Source organism: Colobus angolensis, unplaced genomic scaffold (genome assembly GCF_000951035.1).
Source record: "Colobus angolensis palliatus isolate OR3802 unplaced genomic scaffold, Cang.pa_1.0 Scaffold112, whole genome shotgun sequence".
NCBI classification, from domain to species: domain Eukaryota; kingdom Metazoa; phylum Chordata; class Mammalia; order Primates; family Cercopithecidae; genus Colobus; species Colobus angolensis.
In genome coordinates this window covers 2,045,708-2,062,477 of record NW_012112253.1, presented here as the reverse complement: position 1 = coordinate 2,062,477, position 16,770 = coordinate 2,045,708, and the positions used below count along the sequence as shown (strand labels likewise).

Here is a 16,770-nt window from a genome sequence, read left to right as displayed (position 1 = left end):
GGGGTGTCACCGTGTTAGCCAAGAGGTCTTGATTTCCTGACCTTGTGATCCTCCCGCCTCGGCCTCCCAAAGTGCTGGAATTACAGGCATGAGCCACCGCACCCGGCCGTAACATAGTTTTTTATAAAGGTAATTATGACTGTCAGACAGATATAAAGTGAACATGAGTCAAAGATTTTAAGTCATTTATTAGTGAGGGAGCCTGAAAAAAATGTTGCCTTGGTAAATTCAAAGATCAGACAAATATATAAGCCCACCAAGAAGGCCAAATGAATTTGCTTCATAAATACAAAAACTGGCTCTTCCACAGTGGAGGGAAGAAGTCAGTTGAACTTCCACCAGACGGAATTTATTTGCACATCTACAAACACAAATTATTTGCTTTACTCTCAGTTTTCTACAAATTATCTTCTGTTTATAGAAGATAAAATAGCTCAAAAACCAAGACACAAACCCCATAGAATCAGATAACTTGGAATGTGCTCTAAACAATACATAGTTTTTAAAGATATTTAGTTTTTTGGGGTTCATTTAAAAATATTTCACTATGCTTACATAACTGATGTTGAAAGGTAAATGTTAGCTAAATTTATTACTTAAATCTTGCATTTTCTACCATAAATGACAATATGCAGAATGTACCTGAATTGGCCCAAGTCACAAAAAAACTGTTAAAATCGTAATGGAATTTAACTTTGTTGTGACATAAATGGAAAAATGGACATAAATAGAAAAATGATTGTTTCTAATAAGTGCTTAACAGACCCTCCAAAAATACTGTCTTCTATAGAAGTGAACTGATGAAAAAAATAAGTGTGTTAATGTTAGGATTTTATTTAAGTAATCTTGCCAATTGGGACCTTTGAATTAGTTTGGAACATGTACAGAACGGGGTGCATCCAATCGGCTTAAATTGATTAATAATTACTCATTAAATTGATCTTTATAGCAGCCTGTAATGTATGTTTTAGAATACATTTCTTTAAGAAAAGCAACTGGGATAAGTCAACTTAAATGGGTGCACACCATTGAAATTTGAAATTATTTTGGCACAGTTCAGTTTTCTCCTCAAGTTTGTCGGAATGGCATAGAAAAACTCACGTTATTTACAAGAAATAAAGTATCTTTGAAGTTCTCTTTACTTTAGAATGGATTATGATAATGACTAGTAATAGCTATAAAGAGTACACAGTACTAGCACTCCTGATGCATTTTTCTCCTTTTTCTTTATGAGGAATAAGCAGATCTCTCATAGTGGTGACCTTTCACACTGTGTTTTCCTCGTTGAGCAAGTGTCTGTATTGTGACTAACTTGTGCGTGAGAAGACTGAAGCTGGCCTGGTTCATATGTACCTTGCCTGGCCTTCTTAATAGATTATGGCATTCCACTTGTTAATACCAGTGGCACAGGAGAAACTTCTACTGTTGTGCTATTTGGTAATGTGAAGACAGAAAAAGTCTTTTTATGGTAGTTGGGTCCTCAAAACAACTCTCGTGTTTTAGTGATAAGGAGACACAAGTTGCCTATTAAACAGAGGTACATTAGCTTATTATCTACAAAGCTGATAGAGCCTCTTAAATTCTCTCATGGTGACAGAAACCCCATCTGAAGTGAAAGCTTGCAGAGCTGGAGATATCAGAGCACTTTCCTTCCTCATAAATACAAGTAGGGTTAACCCTACTCTTTACTCTTGTAGAATAAAAATTTCATGTAGTTATTGAACAAAAGCTGTCTTCTTTTTTCTCTGGCAATTAAAATATGATCAAAGAGATATATACTTGGTGATTGCCATTTGTGAAAATTTCAGTGATAAGCATTACTGCTTACTAAGAAGAGCAAGACTGAATTCACTAGTCTTAAAATAGATGAAAGTTGAGGGGAAATATCAGAGATTGAGGACTAGAATAAATCAACAACTTTATGATAAGATCTGTGTGTAGGCACCTACTATATTTGTTCTGTTTCTAGTGCTGTGTAGGTTTTAAGAGTTCAATGTGTTCCAGTGTTCTGAGTGGCTATGGTTTCACTGCCCATAGCTACTTGGAAAGATTTGGCAAGTAAACTTGCTACCATGGGTGGGGGGGGATAAATGCCTTTATCCTTTAGTGCTCCCAACAACAGGACCTTTTATGGCCAAGCACACATAAAAGTCCATGTGATTACTTAGGCTCATAGAGCCTAGTGCCATGGAGAAAATGTTGGAGAAATAGATGTCGTGTTTGCTATATGCACATGCTAAGTAATTTAATAAGCTAACGTATCTATACTAATGATTGCTTATGATTGTTCATGGAAAATTTTTAAAAATCAAATGAAATAAAGTGAATTTTAAAAATAATTTGACTTTGGAGAAACTAAGAAAAAAATTCTTGAATCTTAATGTACTGTTTATATGCCACTTCGTTCAAGAAAAAGGGAGTAAAATAAACATCCATAATTATTGCTAATCATATTTAAAGGATACTAAGATCTGCTATGAAATAATTAAACATATCTTTAGATCTAATTTAATCATTTATTGATGAACTTCTCTGGGACTAGTTCAGTGATCAAGCTTTATTTCCTAATAAAGCTCTGTTAGTTAGGCTTACTTGGAAATTTTAACTTCCTAATCCTTCTGTGCAGTTGGCCAGAAAATTAAGAAGTCTCAGCCATTTCAGTTTTGAACCCTGTGACTCTACTTTAAGACTCACCAGGATTTTTTTAAAAAGAAGAAGGAAAGAAATTAGACATTCTGAAAGTAAAGGAATATTCTGTATATCTTCAAGCTCTTGGTTTTTAATTTATTTTTTTAAGTACCGGACAAGTTATTTCATGATGACTTTAAGTTAAAAATCAGAAAACCAACTGTTTTTTGCATTATACTTACCCTAAAGCAAGTAAAAAAAAAAAAAAAGTCAGTATAATCCAGGAGATATTTTAATGGCACTCAAGAAAATTCCCCAGAAAGGGCCAGGCACGGTGGCTTACGCCTGTAATACCTGCACTTTGGGAGGCCGAGGTGGGCAGATCATAAGGTCAGGAGATCAAGACCATCCTGGCTAACATGGTAAAACCCCTGTCTCTCCTAAAACTACAAAAAAAATTAGCTGGGCCTGGTGGTGGGCACCTATAATCCCAGCTACTTTGGACACTGAGCCTGGAGAATGGCGTGAACCTGGGAGGCGGAGCTTGCAGTGAGCCGAGATTGTGCTACTGCACTCAGCCTGGGCAACAGAGCGAGACTGCATCTCAGAAAAAACAAAGAAGAGAAAATTCTCCAGAAAGTCAAATCAGTGGATTAAATCAAACCATGAAATACACTCTGAATAACTTTTGAGTGCAAATTTTAAAAGTATGTAAAGTCACTAATAATTTGTACATTCTACATAGGAAAGAGTCATTGCAGACATAAGTAATTATCAAGTTTGAACTTTTGTATTTCAAAGTTATACAGGAAAGTGAATAATAGGAATGAAATTATTGGGATATTGTGCTGATTCTTTCTGTTGAGTAAGGTAAACTCTTGATAGGCAGAAAGGAAGAGTACGTGAAGTTGCTGAAATGTGCAGTTTATAAAGATGAGATAACTTCTCAAAGTATCATTTTTATGGATTTCTGTTTTAGTTCTTTCATGCATTGGTTATATCGGATAAATTGATCATAGAATTTTAAATTGATAAATTGATCAGGCTTTAATCAGATTTGAGTTTTAACTGTCAGCAGTGAGTAATTTAGTATTTTAAGAAGTTTTGAAAGGAAGAATCTAAACAAGTAAATATTTCTTTTCTCTTAACATACAACGGGAGAATTAATTTTACTTATATATAATGTTTATCTTATTTGAAGAAGTAAGTACATTTGTGATAATTTAGAAACCGTTTCAGTGGCTCTTGTATAATTCAGTTCATTCCGTCTGTGCTCTCTTAATAAATTTTACAGAAAAACTCATGGCAAGTTAGCATTATTTGTGTGTGAATTTTCCAATTGTATTTCAGACTTTAAGAAAGAAAGGCCTTAATGGTTGTGAGAGCCCTGATGCTGACGATTACTTTGAGCACAGTCCACTCTCGGAGGACAGATTCAGCAAACTAAATGAAGATAGTGATTTTATTTTCAAACGAGGCCCTGTAAGTACTTTTACTTTACCTCTACTTTTTATTTGTTGATCCTTTTTGTTAACTTCATTATTTAGGCTCTGAACAAGAAGGAACACAGAGGGTGCGACAGCCCAGACCCTGATACTTCATATGTGCTAACTCCACATACAGAAGAAAAATATAAAAAAATTAATGAGGAATTTGATAATATGATGCGGAATCATAAAATCGCAGTGAGTACTAAAGTATGGTTTGTGCTTTTATCTTGTGCATGAAGAGATTGACCAAACATCTTGTTGCTTATTTTTATAGTGGGTGATGACAACAATAAGTAGAAGGGAAGAAAGGCATTTTATTAGTATTTTTTATAAAACTTTAAAATTACTGAAATCTTATACATGTTCAGTATCTTAAATGTAGAGGTGAAGAGAAAACATGCCGATCCAGACTTTGCTACTTCTTACCTCAATACCTTTGGATAGGGCACCTAAACATCTTGAATTCTTTCGTCATCTATAAAGTGAGTTGGTTCTCATGATTTTTAAGGTATCTTCCAGCATTAAAATTCTATGATTTATATTATAGAATATGTATAACTTTCCCTCTACTCCCATGACTTAAAAACATTTATGTTCTTAAATAGATCTTGAGAAAGCAAAGTGTATGGTAGTTAGGTTTGTTGCAAAACTTGTTTTTTTTCTAAGTTATTTTCAATTATTTTGTGTAGTTGCTGTAATAGTAGAGCTAAACTTACTGCCTTGCAGTTTGTTAATGTCCCCAAATCACTTAGCAACAATACCACCAAATTTTGTTCTTTTTTTGTGCTGTAGATACTAAGGAAGAGCAGCTTGGTTTAATTTTAATTTAAGGCAACAGTGTTCTTAAACTGATTGCAAAGCAAATAGTGACTTTACAGTTTCTGTATACTCATTCATCTAACCATAGTGAAAGAGTATTTTTCTTTGAGCTCATGCTCCTAGACTTGATAGTTCTTCAAAGAATTCTCACTGGAATCTCCATTGGCAAGAGCTACTTAAAACAGTTATTTTGGATCTAATTTCCTAATTCTGTATATATAGGTCAGCCTCCCTTGAACAAATTAGTTTCAATGCTGATATTTATTTTATCAGAGTTAATTCTCTCAAAACTATGCCCTAAAGTATGCATGATGGATCATGTCTTCATAGTAGTCCTGTACTACAGGTTGAGTATCCCTTATTGGAAATACTTGGGACTAGAAGTGTTTCAGATTTGGGATTTTTTTCAAAATTTGGAATATTTGCATATGTATAATATCTTGGGGATGGGACCCAAGTCTAAACATTAAATTTATTAATGTTTCATACATACCTTATACTCATGGACTGAAGGAAGTTTTATATAATATTTTTCATAATTTTGTACATGAAACAAAGTTTGTGTACATGGAACCATCAGAAAGCAAAGATGTTGCTGTCTCAGCCACCCATGTCATAGGTCTTGGCCCCATGTGGAGCATCATGGGGAACCTGCTGTTAGCATGTGTAGCCTACACATATGCCATTTTATTACCCTTTGTGGATGTGTTTGCGTGAGGGAATCTGAGTGGGCACAGAAAAGATACATTGAAGCTGATGGGAGACTGGAAGGTCCTTTTCCCCTTGGAGACAGTGAGTAAACTGTGGATTGTATGCCTGCGTTTCCACACATCCGGTGTGGAATTCTCTATGGCATCATGTTGGTGCTTTAAAAGTTTTGGATTTTGGAATTTCAGATTAGGGATGCTCAACCTGTATAAGAAGCCAGCTCACACAAAAAAATGGCTTTAAGGAGTTACTTTTGGGCAAATACCATTATTATTCTTAAAAACAATACAGTAGCAAATGAAGGGATGTTGTTGACCTTGCAGTTAATGTTAAAGCTGCAAAGATATTGCACAAATAAAAGTGTTTTACTTTTGAAAAAAACTGCCGTATACCCACTGTTTTTATATTTGTTGATGTATTATAATTTTTCTGCATGATATAAACTATTGAATAAAGTACAATAAAATATATTCTTCCAACTTTGAATTAGCAGTGTTACCTTATTTTTGTATGTTACTCTTTTAAAATGAGGGCACAGTAAAGTTGTTTTATTTTCTCCCACTTTAAATTCTAAAAAGCAACATATATTTATCATGGTTAACAAGCATATTGTAAATGGTCTGTGGAGGAAATGCAAGAGGAAAATATAAAAAAGGGGGCATGGAATAATTTGGAGGGAGGGAAGGTTAGCATTTACAATATTTGTAATTTAATCTTTATACAATTTAAAGAAGATACCAAAAACTTCATTACTTCTATTACTGGCTTGGTTAGTAGTTAATTTTGTTGTTTAGATTAGATTTCTTTGCATTTTCATTTAACTCAAATTGCATTGTTATGTATGTAATTACTTTTTTTACCTCTTAGTTTTGCCCTTTAGAAATTTAGTTAATCAGAATGGGACATATTTATGATTTTTCAGATTTGACATATTAAGTTAATGATGTGTGTATACACTTTTCTCCTTCCATTATATTTGGTATCTCTCAATAGAAATGTAATGTTATTAAGGTTTACATCGAAGTACCAATTAGGCTTACTTGGTGACAGTGATATATTTCGTAATGTCTAAATTTGACAACACTATTTGATTATCAGATTTATCCTCTTAAATTTGTCTTTATGAATATTTGAAATACAGAATATAGATAGTATATATTAATATATAAAGTTGAAAAGGCTCATGTCAGGCATATTCATGTTCAAACATAATTCTAAAGAAAATAGCTTTAATCTGTAAATTGGTTAAGAAACTATCCCTATCCTCTACTTTTAGTAACTTGAGTTACTTTGCCACATTAAAGTTCAAGAGTTACTTTGTAGATGAATATGAAACCAACAGTTTTTTCCTTCTTTTTCTTTATTTACAGCCTGGTTTGCCACCTCAGAACTTTTCAATGTCTGTCACAGTTCCGGTGACCAGCCCCAATGCTTTGTCGTACACTAACCCAGGGAGTTCATTGGTGTCCCCATCTTTGGCAGCCAGCTCAACGTTAACAGATTCAAGCATGCTGTCTCCACCTCAAACCACATTACATAGAAATGTGTCTCCTGGAGCTCCTCAGAGACCACCGAGTACTGGCAATGCAGGTATGTAGTGATACCTGTTATGTTGGTTCTTTAATAAAGACGGTGAAAAAAGTAATTGCTAACATAAGCAGTTTCTTATTTTGCTATTCTTAATTGTATTGTTTTGATGAGCAAGAGTCACTGCTACATAATTGGCCTCATTTTAAAGTATTTTTTTGAAAATCAATTGTAAGTGTAGCATTGTGTCGTGCAAAGTAGAACAGTACTGAGAACCTGCCATTTATACGCTTTCCTTCTCATGGGAAAGCCGTACTTTGACGGGCAGAAAATTTAGTTAGGTATCACAAGCAAGGATTTAAAGTAGAATGTGAGCCATTCATGTTAGAAATATGGGTGATAGACTTACCTGATTGAAGTTAGAGTATCTTTTACATCTCCTCCTGGCTGAATTACTTCATTAATTCAGCAGAATTTACATTGCATTTATTGTATTAGTTTACATAATGCAATGTCTCCTCTCCCTTAAGTCCTAGATTTAGTTTAGTAATTTAATCATACTCCCTACATACTGCCACCATGTTTATCAGTGTGTACTATTTTGGTATTGATGCAATACCACTATTTGGTATTGAAGGCAACATCAAGCTTGAAAGGTAAACTCATATATGTGAGATATGCAACTACATCAGATTACATATTAATGCCAACTTCAGACTGAGCTAGTTTTTTTTGTGTGTGTCTCTTTAAAATTAGAGTGAGAGTTACCTCTGTTCGGTTCACATTCAGTCAGGTAAAGAGACCTAATTCATATTCATTCTGTACCCTCTGCCTTCTCTCCATAACGTTGTTAGGTGGGATGTTGAGCACTACAGACCTCTCAGTGCCAAATGGAGCTGGAAGCAGCCCAGTGGGTGAGTGAATTCCTACTATTTCATTTTGTTAGGTATCTATCCTATCTGAGATTAAAGGAATGTTGTTCCTGAAATAAAGCTTTCTGGGAAATTTCCTTCTGAAGGGTACTTTGACTAATACTTACCATTTTTTAAAAACACCCCTGTTTTATTCCTTAAAAATCTTAAGGAGAAACTTTCTCCGTCTTCTCTCCTTACCAAAGTTAGGCTGTTACCTGCTTTATCTTACAATAGCATGAGATGTTTTCAGAGAGATTAGAATGAAAAGAAATGGTAGATCTGTCTACTTCTACAGATAGAAAGATAATTAAGAGATTTGTCTTGGCTGGGTGTGGTGGCTCACACCTGTAATCCCAGCACTTTGGGAGGACGGGGTGGGTGGATTGTCTGAGCTCAAGAGTTGGTGACCAGCCTGGGTACACCACGAAAGCCTGTCTCTACTCAAATACAAAAAAAATTAGCCTGGCGTGGCAGTGTGCGCCTGTAGTCCCAGCTACTTGGGAGGCTGAGGCAGGAGAATTGCTTGAATCCAGGAGGCAGAGGTTACAGTGAGCTGAGATCACGCCACTCCACTCCAGCCTGGGTGATAGAGTGAGACTCCTTCTCAAAAAAAAAAACTTTGGAAATGATTGAATGACTTAATAAAAATGATGAGGAAGAAATAAACAAACATCAATAAAGATATTAAGACAAGTTACAAAATAATGACTTAAAGTAGGAATAAATGCCTAATTATATCTGTCACAGTATTAAATGTTTTAATGGAATTAAACAGATAAGACCTATTGTGGAGTATTACTTAACAGAAAACAGTTAAATGTGGGAAAATACATAAAGGTCGTACCAATTAAACACAAGGGCTGCTACTCTTGTGTGTGTATTTCCAAATATTTATGGGTTTTTTCAGCTCTTGTTTCAGTTGTTTGTATGCCTACATACTCTTTTTGTGTCCCTTTTCGCATATGTTTTTGATTCCCTCAACAAAATAATAAGTTCAGGGCCCACCAAGAATTGTAAGAGTCTAGTATGCTTCTCTCACATTGGGTTGATACCCCAAAAGGCTGGAGTAAACCAGAGATAAACAGTTCTTCTTAGTAGCAACATCTTATATATGCATCATACAGTTTCTTTTTTTTTTTTTTTTTTTTGAGATGGAGTCTGGCTCTGTCCCCCAGGCTGGAGTGCAGTGGCACGATCTCTGCTCACTGCAAGCTCCGCCTCCTGGGTTCACGCCATTCTCCTGCCTCAGCCTCCCGAGTAGCTGGGACGACAGGTGCCCGCCACCATGCTGGGCTAATTTTTTTGTATTTTTAATAGAGATGGAGTTTCACCATGTTAGCCAGGATGGTCTCGATCTCCTGAACTGATGATCTGCCCGCCTCAGCCTCCCAAAGGTTTCTTAAAATTAGATTATAGTGATTAGAAATTAGATTTAGGGGTTCCAGGATGCCTGCAAAAGCAAATATTCTCTGGAAGAATAAAATAAGCCTGGCCCATATGGCAGAACCCCATCTCTACTAAAAATACAAAAATTAGCCAGGCATGGTGGCAAGCGCCGGTAATCCCAGCTACTCAGGAGGCTGAGGCAGGAGAATCGCTTGAGCCCAGGAGGTGGAGGTTGCAGTGAGCCGAGATCATGCCACTGCACTCCAGCCTGGGCGACAAGAGCAAAACTCTGTCTCAAAAATAAATAAATAAAAGAAGAAAATACCATCTCAGACCTTATTATTTCTAACTTGGCACATAAGCTGAACTAGGCACACACACAGATAAAGCAAATGAAAACTTGCAGAAATAAATAATGGAATCAGCCTCCTGGGAACTCCAGAATTTGGAGTTATTAGGCACAGACTTTGACTTTAATATAACAGTGTTTACTGTGTTCAAGGGTATTAAAAAAAATTTGAGAAAAGCAGAGAACTGAAATGTATTAAAAAACTAGAAATTTTAGAACCAAAAAAACCTGTAATGTTAAGAACTTAACAGATGAGCTTAATAACAGATTGGACAAAGCAAATACAATAATTAAGAAACTAAAAGATAAGATAGAAAATTATCCAGAATTTTGGAGACACAGAGGAATGGAAAATTAAGACCCAGAGCATGCAATAAACAGGAGTAACATACATTAAATTGAAGTCCCAGGAAGCAAAGTCAGAGAAAATTGGGCAGAAGCAGTATTTGAAGAGATCATCACTGAGAATTTTTCAAAACTAACACCGACAAAAAAGCCACAAATTGGGAAGGCCTATAAAACTCACGTGGAATACAGATAATGCTGTGTTTTATGAGAAATTTAAACCTTTATGAACAAAAGACTGGGAGATGGTGAACTAAACCTGCTTCTCAGAAAGTCAGAAAAGGACAGCAAATTAAACCTAAAGTAGGTAGAACCAAATTATAAAGATATAAGCATTGAAATAGAAAATAGAAAATTTTCTATTTCAGGCATGGTGAAACAGATGATCTCATACGTGCTTTTGTGATATTGTAAATTAGTAACGATATTTCTGGAAAGGTTTTGGCAAGATGTTTCAGTTATCATAAAAATACAAATATTGATACTGATATAAAATTGAATTAACAAAACAAATACTGATTATTTAAAAGACTAATAAAATTGAATGTTTTCAGTAATATTCTATTCAAAATATTTTCTAATTTCCATTTTATCTTTTTAATCTAACCTGTAAGTTATTTAGAATTATGTTTCTTAATTTCAGATACATGGGGATTTTCTAGTTATCTTTTAGATATTAGTTTCTAACCAGATTGTTTTGTTACCAGATAACTTACCTCTATATGATTAAATTATCTGAAATTTGCTGATACTTTTTAATTGGCCAGCATATGCTCAGTTTTTGTTTGTGTTGTATACTGGAAAAGAATGTTTATTCTGTATTATAAGCATGAGTTGCAAGTTCTACTCGTTTTAAATGTTTTATCTGTATATGTGTAATAACTTACTGTATCAGCTCCAGTTTAGAAACTTGTGATAGGTCAGTTCCAGACAGTTTTGCGTTATCTTTAAACCATATCATTTTTACCAATACTGTCATTTTCAAAAGCATAATTTGTTTATAGACGAGTCTTCCATTTGCGTTGTTCATATTTTGATTTTTGTTGCATCTTCTGCCTGCTTCCCTAAAGCTGGAATACTTCAGTCCCATGTACTGTTGAAAGAAGAGGCATCCTTGAGACTTTTAAAGCACTGAACAAACTCAGGAAAGGGAAAGACTTCTTGAATAAGAAACCAAAGAAAGCCTAAGGGAAAGATTGATTTGCTTGTATTAAAATTGGAAACTTTGTGCATCAAAAACACTGTAAAGAGACTAAAAAGGCAAGACAGAATGGGAGAATATATATAGTATATATACAATCAATAGAGAGGGTTTTTTTTTTTTAAGAATACCTACAAATGAATAAGAAAAAGAAAACTCGACTTTGAAAACATGCATGAGAACACATGCACTTCACAAAAGAAGCATCTGATAAATGTGAAGAAATGCTCAGTCTCAGTAGTCATGGAAATGCAAAATTAAACCACAAAGAGAGAACACTGCACACCCACCAGAATTGCTAAAATGAAATAGGTGGTATACCAAATATTGACAAAGCTATGAAAAAGCACAAACTCATACACAGGTAATGGGAGTACAAGTTGCTGCAATCATTTGGCATTATCTGCCTAAGCTGCAGATACGTGTATTCTGTGACCCAGCATTTTCACTCCTTCTTAGGTACTGTACAGAAATGCATTTGTGCACGAGTACCAAGAGATACGTAAAAGAATGTGCACAACGTTATGTTAAAGTCAATATCTAGAAATAGTACAGATCTCTATCAACAGTAGAATGGATAAATATAAGAGAGTACATTCATATGGAAGAATATTATACTGCAATGAAAATGAAACCACAACAGTTCTCAACATGGATGAATGTCATCAAACATGAATTAAGATAGATACATACTCAGGATTCTATCTATATAAAGTTTGAAAAGCAGGCTAAAAAAACTACAGTGTTTGGGATGCTTGTGTAGACAGATGGCAAAGCCATAAAGAAAAACCAAGAAATTAGTGTAAAATTCACAATAGTGGTTACTTTGGGTAGGTGGGACTGTGGGAATATTTTAGGGGGCCCAATTATGGAAACTTCTGGGGTTCTGGCAGTATTCTTAATCTGAATGGTGGTTACATGGATCTTCATTTTGTGATAAATCCTTAACCTATACATTTTTGTTTTGTACATTTTCTGTTTATGTGTTACATTAGCAAGAAAACAGTTTTGAAAATAAAAAGTACACTAGATATAATGATAAAGGAACTGTAACAACAAATATAAAGGTACTTTTTAAATTATAAGAGAAAATAATGTACATTTTGTGGTATTTATACTATTCCAAAATCCAGAGAGAAAATTTATAGACACTCACACTCACATTCACACACAAAGTATAGGTAGCCTTTGAGTCTTTGGACATTGTTGTCTGCATGTGGCAGCTGGAACTTAGCACCCGTCTTGAGATCATGAGGCAAGTCAGTTTAAGATGACAGGTCAAAATGCCAAGGTTGATAAGGTGAAAAGCTGGTGGCCCTCAGTGTTGAGCTGCTGAAGCAGCTGAGTCTGGGACCACTCTTCCCGCAGACTTCTTATATGAGATAATACATGTTCCTCGTTCTCCAGAGGAAAAAAGGAAGATAAAATCCAAGGAACAGATAGGGGAATGTTTAGTAATGGGCATTTAATTTTACCAAAATACACAATTCAAAAAAGAAACCTAACTAGTATTTTTAAAACTGAAAAGGTTGTTCATCATTGGTAGTAATCATGAAATTCAAATTAAAATGACAAAACAATAAAATACTACTGCTACTTACTAATTCCCAACTGTTAGCACTTTTTATTGTGATGTTCAGTGCTAATGAAGGCGTGGTGAAACTGATGATCTCATGCATGCTTTTGTGGCATTGTAAATTAGTAACAATCTTTCTGGAAAGGTTTTGCAAGATGTTTTAGTTGTCATAAAAATGTTTATCCTTCCAAGCCCACTAATCCCATTTTTGGGAATCTTTCCTGAAGAGGTAAGTTAGAATAAGCAAAGCTTCATTGCAACTTTATTTGTAGTAATGAATAATAGGAAGAAATCAACATATTCAACAATATGAAAATGAAGTAAATGAAATTTCAACTGAATTTCTTTTTAGTTATGATTTAAAATGAGCAAAAAATATGAGCATGGGAAACAAAAAGGGAAAAATCCAAAGAGATTATAATACTTAACGTTAAGATGGTGGGACTGTAAGGGTTTTTTACTCTTTCTAGTTTCTGTGATGCTGTATTAATACAGTTACCTCTACAGTCATAACATCTTTATTGTAGTAAATTAGAACATTTCTTTATTTTTACTTATAACTTGTTTTCCATTTGTCATCTGTGCAAATAAAACTTGACAGCTTTGTATATATTGTAATTTGTATACATCTTTCATAGAGGTAATTTGCTTATTTGATTATTATTTACTAGGTATATTTCTCTACTGGGAGTTTATATTTGATACTCGGTTTATACTGTGGTTCAAATGACTTTGGGGACTTTTTACTTTGGGCACACTTTTAAATATCAAGCATAAAATAAAGTCTTAGATATCCAACAACTTCACTTTTTAAAAACATGTTGAGAAAGAGAAAAAACATATATGGTACTAGACATAGAAAGGCTCAGGATGCTCTTGGAGTTATTTGGGGTTGAATGAAGGTAAAATAAGAGTTTACATTGTAGCAGGCGCATTGGCAATTAAAAAGAAGAGATGGAAGAGGCAAAAGATATAAAGAAAGCTTGATTGCTCTGAAGGTGGAGATGGGATGGTGGAAGCCAGCAGTAGTAGAAGTCTTTAGAACAAGCTGAGTTGAGATGACAGCAGCATGTCTGGGTGAAAGTGGCCACCAGATTATTGAATATGGACTGGAAATTAGGAAGGACAAAGCAGAAACCCAGTTTTCAGTCATTCACATGGAGGTGATAGTTGAAGTTGTATGTGCTTCAGCATTCATGCTTCATGAAGATGCTGAAGTTTCTGAAAGAGAAGAAGATATGTTGCCTTTTGGGGGCTGCCCACGTGGGATTGAGATGGGGAATATAGTATTCAGAAAGAAAAGCAGACCCCATGAGCATTGCCTATTTTTGTTATAAATTTTTATTGGACAGGATCCATGTTGTCCGTTTTACAGGAAATTTCATTGAATCAGGTACATACGCATTCAATTATTTCAAAACCTGTGATCTTATTTATTTATTTATTTTATTTTATTTTAGACTAGTCAAGTGCAGTAGTGAGAAGGGGGTAAAGAGTAGAACAAGGAGTTTGATAAGTTGAGATAACTCACTGCCTTCAAAGTAGCCCTGTATCTTTCCTACTTTCAGAAACCTCAAGCAGTTTTTTGCACAAATGACATAATTTTATAACTGTTAAAATGTATTTTTGTTTATTGAATAATCAGCTGAATGTCAAATTTTATGACAGTTTTGCCAAATATGATTGAACTTTGCTTTGGATGAGTTTTTCAGAATCCTTTGAAGTTTGCTTATCAGTTTGGACTTCTGAAATGAATTCATAATGAAATATTAATGACATCATTGTCTGCAGTTTAACCCTAGAAGAGTAGTATCTAAGGACAGAGAGTACTTGCCAGCTACTTGAGTGCATTGTTTCAGCTGATGTGATTTATATTTTGGAATATGAGCCAGACTGATGGAATTGATTGACCTATCTTATAGCTATAGGACTGTAATTGAGATCCAGTTCTGTTAAGTTTCTGAAGGCATAGGTATGCAGTTGGCTCAAGAGCATTTTTTTCACATTTGTGTTAGGATAGTAAATTACCTTGAAATCTGGAAACACATTTTAACAACATTAAATTGGATTTATTCATTTAGAGTAGATACTGTAGTTCCTAGATTCGTAAACTGTGACAAGATGAGTTATATACTGAAAGTGTTGAAAGTGTTTACCTCGGAAGTCTATCTAAAAAATGTCTTCATTTTTGTGATAAAAATTGAGCTGGAGGTAAGAAGGTATATGTTAGGGTATATACCACTGCACTGTACAAAATAACAAGTCATGCATAGGAGATTCTCTTAGCTTCAGCCTGGCAAGTTACCAAACACTTACATCATCCTTTACTCATTATCTGCTACTGACTCCTGACTTTACACCAAGAAATACTGTGCTTTTAGGTCCCCACTTACTCTTGAAATTTGGTTCTCATGAGTTACCATCGTGTCATATCTATCTAAAGGACCGTAGACTGCATGTGGGAAAATAGTATTTGTGCTTCTTGATGAGGTGTGGCTCTGAATTATATATTTACATCATTTTATGTCTTTGAGAGGAAATTCTACTTTCTCCTTCAGATTTGAGTATAAATCAAGTAAAGAAGACTCTTCTAAATAATACCAGAATCAGAACACATATTCATGCCATTTTATATTTTAAAAAATTATTAATCTGACATTCTCATACTGTTACACAAAATGAAGTTTCTATTTAACCTTCCTATTTTTGAATAAAATTGTTTATTAAATATTTTTAATCTTTCAAATGTCTGGCTTAGCAATTACCTCCATCCAACTCATAGATGATCTCTACTCCACAGGATGGCCTGGTGAAGTGGTTGTTTTTTAAACTGTACTGCTTTCTGAAGCTTAACAGGATGCAGGAAATTACTCTATGGGGTGTGGAAAGGATTTAATACATACCCCTTCAAGATAATGAAAGCAGAATGCAGGAAATAACCTCATGAGGTTAACTGAAATACCAGTCCCCACAGCAAAATTAGATCATACATATGAATTAAAACTGAGTGGATCACTTGGTAAACATTTTGGAGGAAACAAGAGGAAGGTGGGGGTAAGGAAGAAAAAAACCACACTAATTATCTGGAGCTCAGAAATTCTTTTGTTTGTTTCAGACAAGATCTCACTCTGTTTCCCAGGCTGGAGTACAGTGGCGCGATCTCAGCTCACTGCAGCCTCCGCCTCTGCGGCTCAGACAATTCTCCTGCCTCAACCTCCCTAGTAGCCGGGATTACAGACATACACCACTATGCCCTGCTAATTTTTCTTCTCTTTTGTGTGTGTGTGTGTGTGTGTGTGTGTTAGCATAAGTTTTTATTTAATGACTCCCAAAGGTGTAATAATATTTACTCACGGAAAGTCCTTAATAGCATTTTAGCACATAGGAAATCTGTACGTAACTAACAGATATATACATCTGAGTTTGGCTCAAATTTGAGATAGACATGATCATCACCTTTTCAGAGGTCCACATAGCACTGGCTGATTTCACTGAGCTTTTAGTAAATACCAGAAACTATTGTTTTCTTACATGAATTTTATTACTTAATACATGAACTCTACAAGAGATGTTACTACCTCCTTCCTCAATTTAAGGAAATATGGCTTAAGGAGGTCAAATAACTCACCCAGGGACAAACAGCTTGTTCAGAGACCCATAAAATTTTTGAAATGTTTCAGATGTTAGAGATACAATTATTTTACAGGAAAGTAGAAATACTATTCTAGTTTTTTTTTTTTTTAATACTTTAAGTTCTAGGGTACATGTGCACAACGTGCAGGTTTGTTACATATGTATATATGTGTCATGTTGGTGTGCTGCACCCA

At 34.8% G+C, this 16,770-nt stretch overlaps 1 protein-coding gene across 2 annotated transcripts in view; it reads left to right on the top strand.

Annotated features, from left to right (window-relative positions):
• The window catches only part of MEF2A (myocyte enhancer factor 2A), a 162,201-nt gene that overhangs the window by 106,242 nt on the left and 39,189 nt on the right, over positions 1-16,770 (top strand). For both annotated transcript variants that reach the window (XM_011957695.1, XM_011957686.1), the window contains 3 exons: positions 3,979-4,110; positions 7,016-7,235; positions 8,027-8,086. In XM_011957695.1, the coding sequence (XP_011813085.1) occupies positions 3,979-4,110; positions 7,016-7,235; positions 8,027-8,086 (412 nt within the window). The remainder of the gene's footprint in view (positions 1-3,978; positions 4,111-7,015; positions 7,236-8,026; positions 8,087-16,770) is intronic.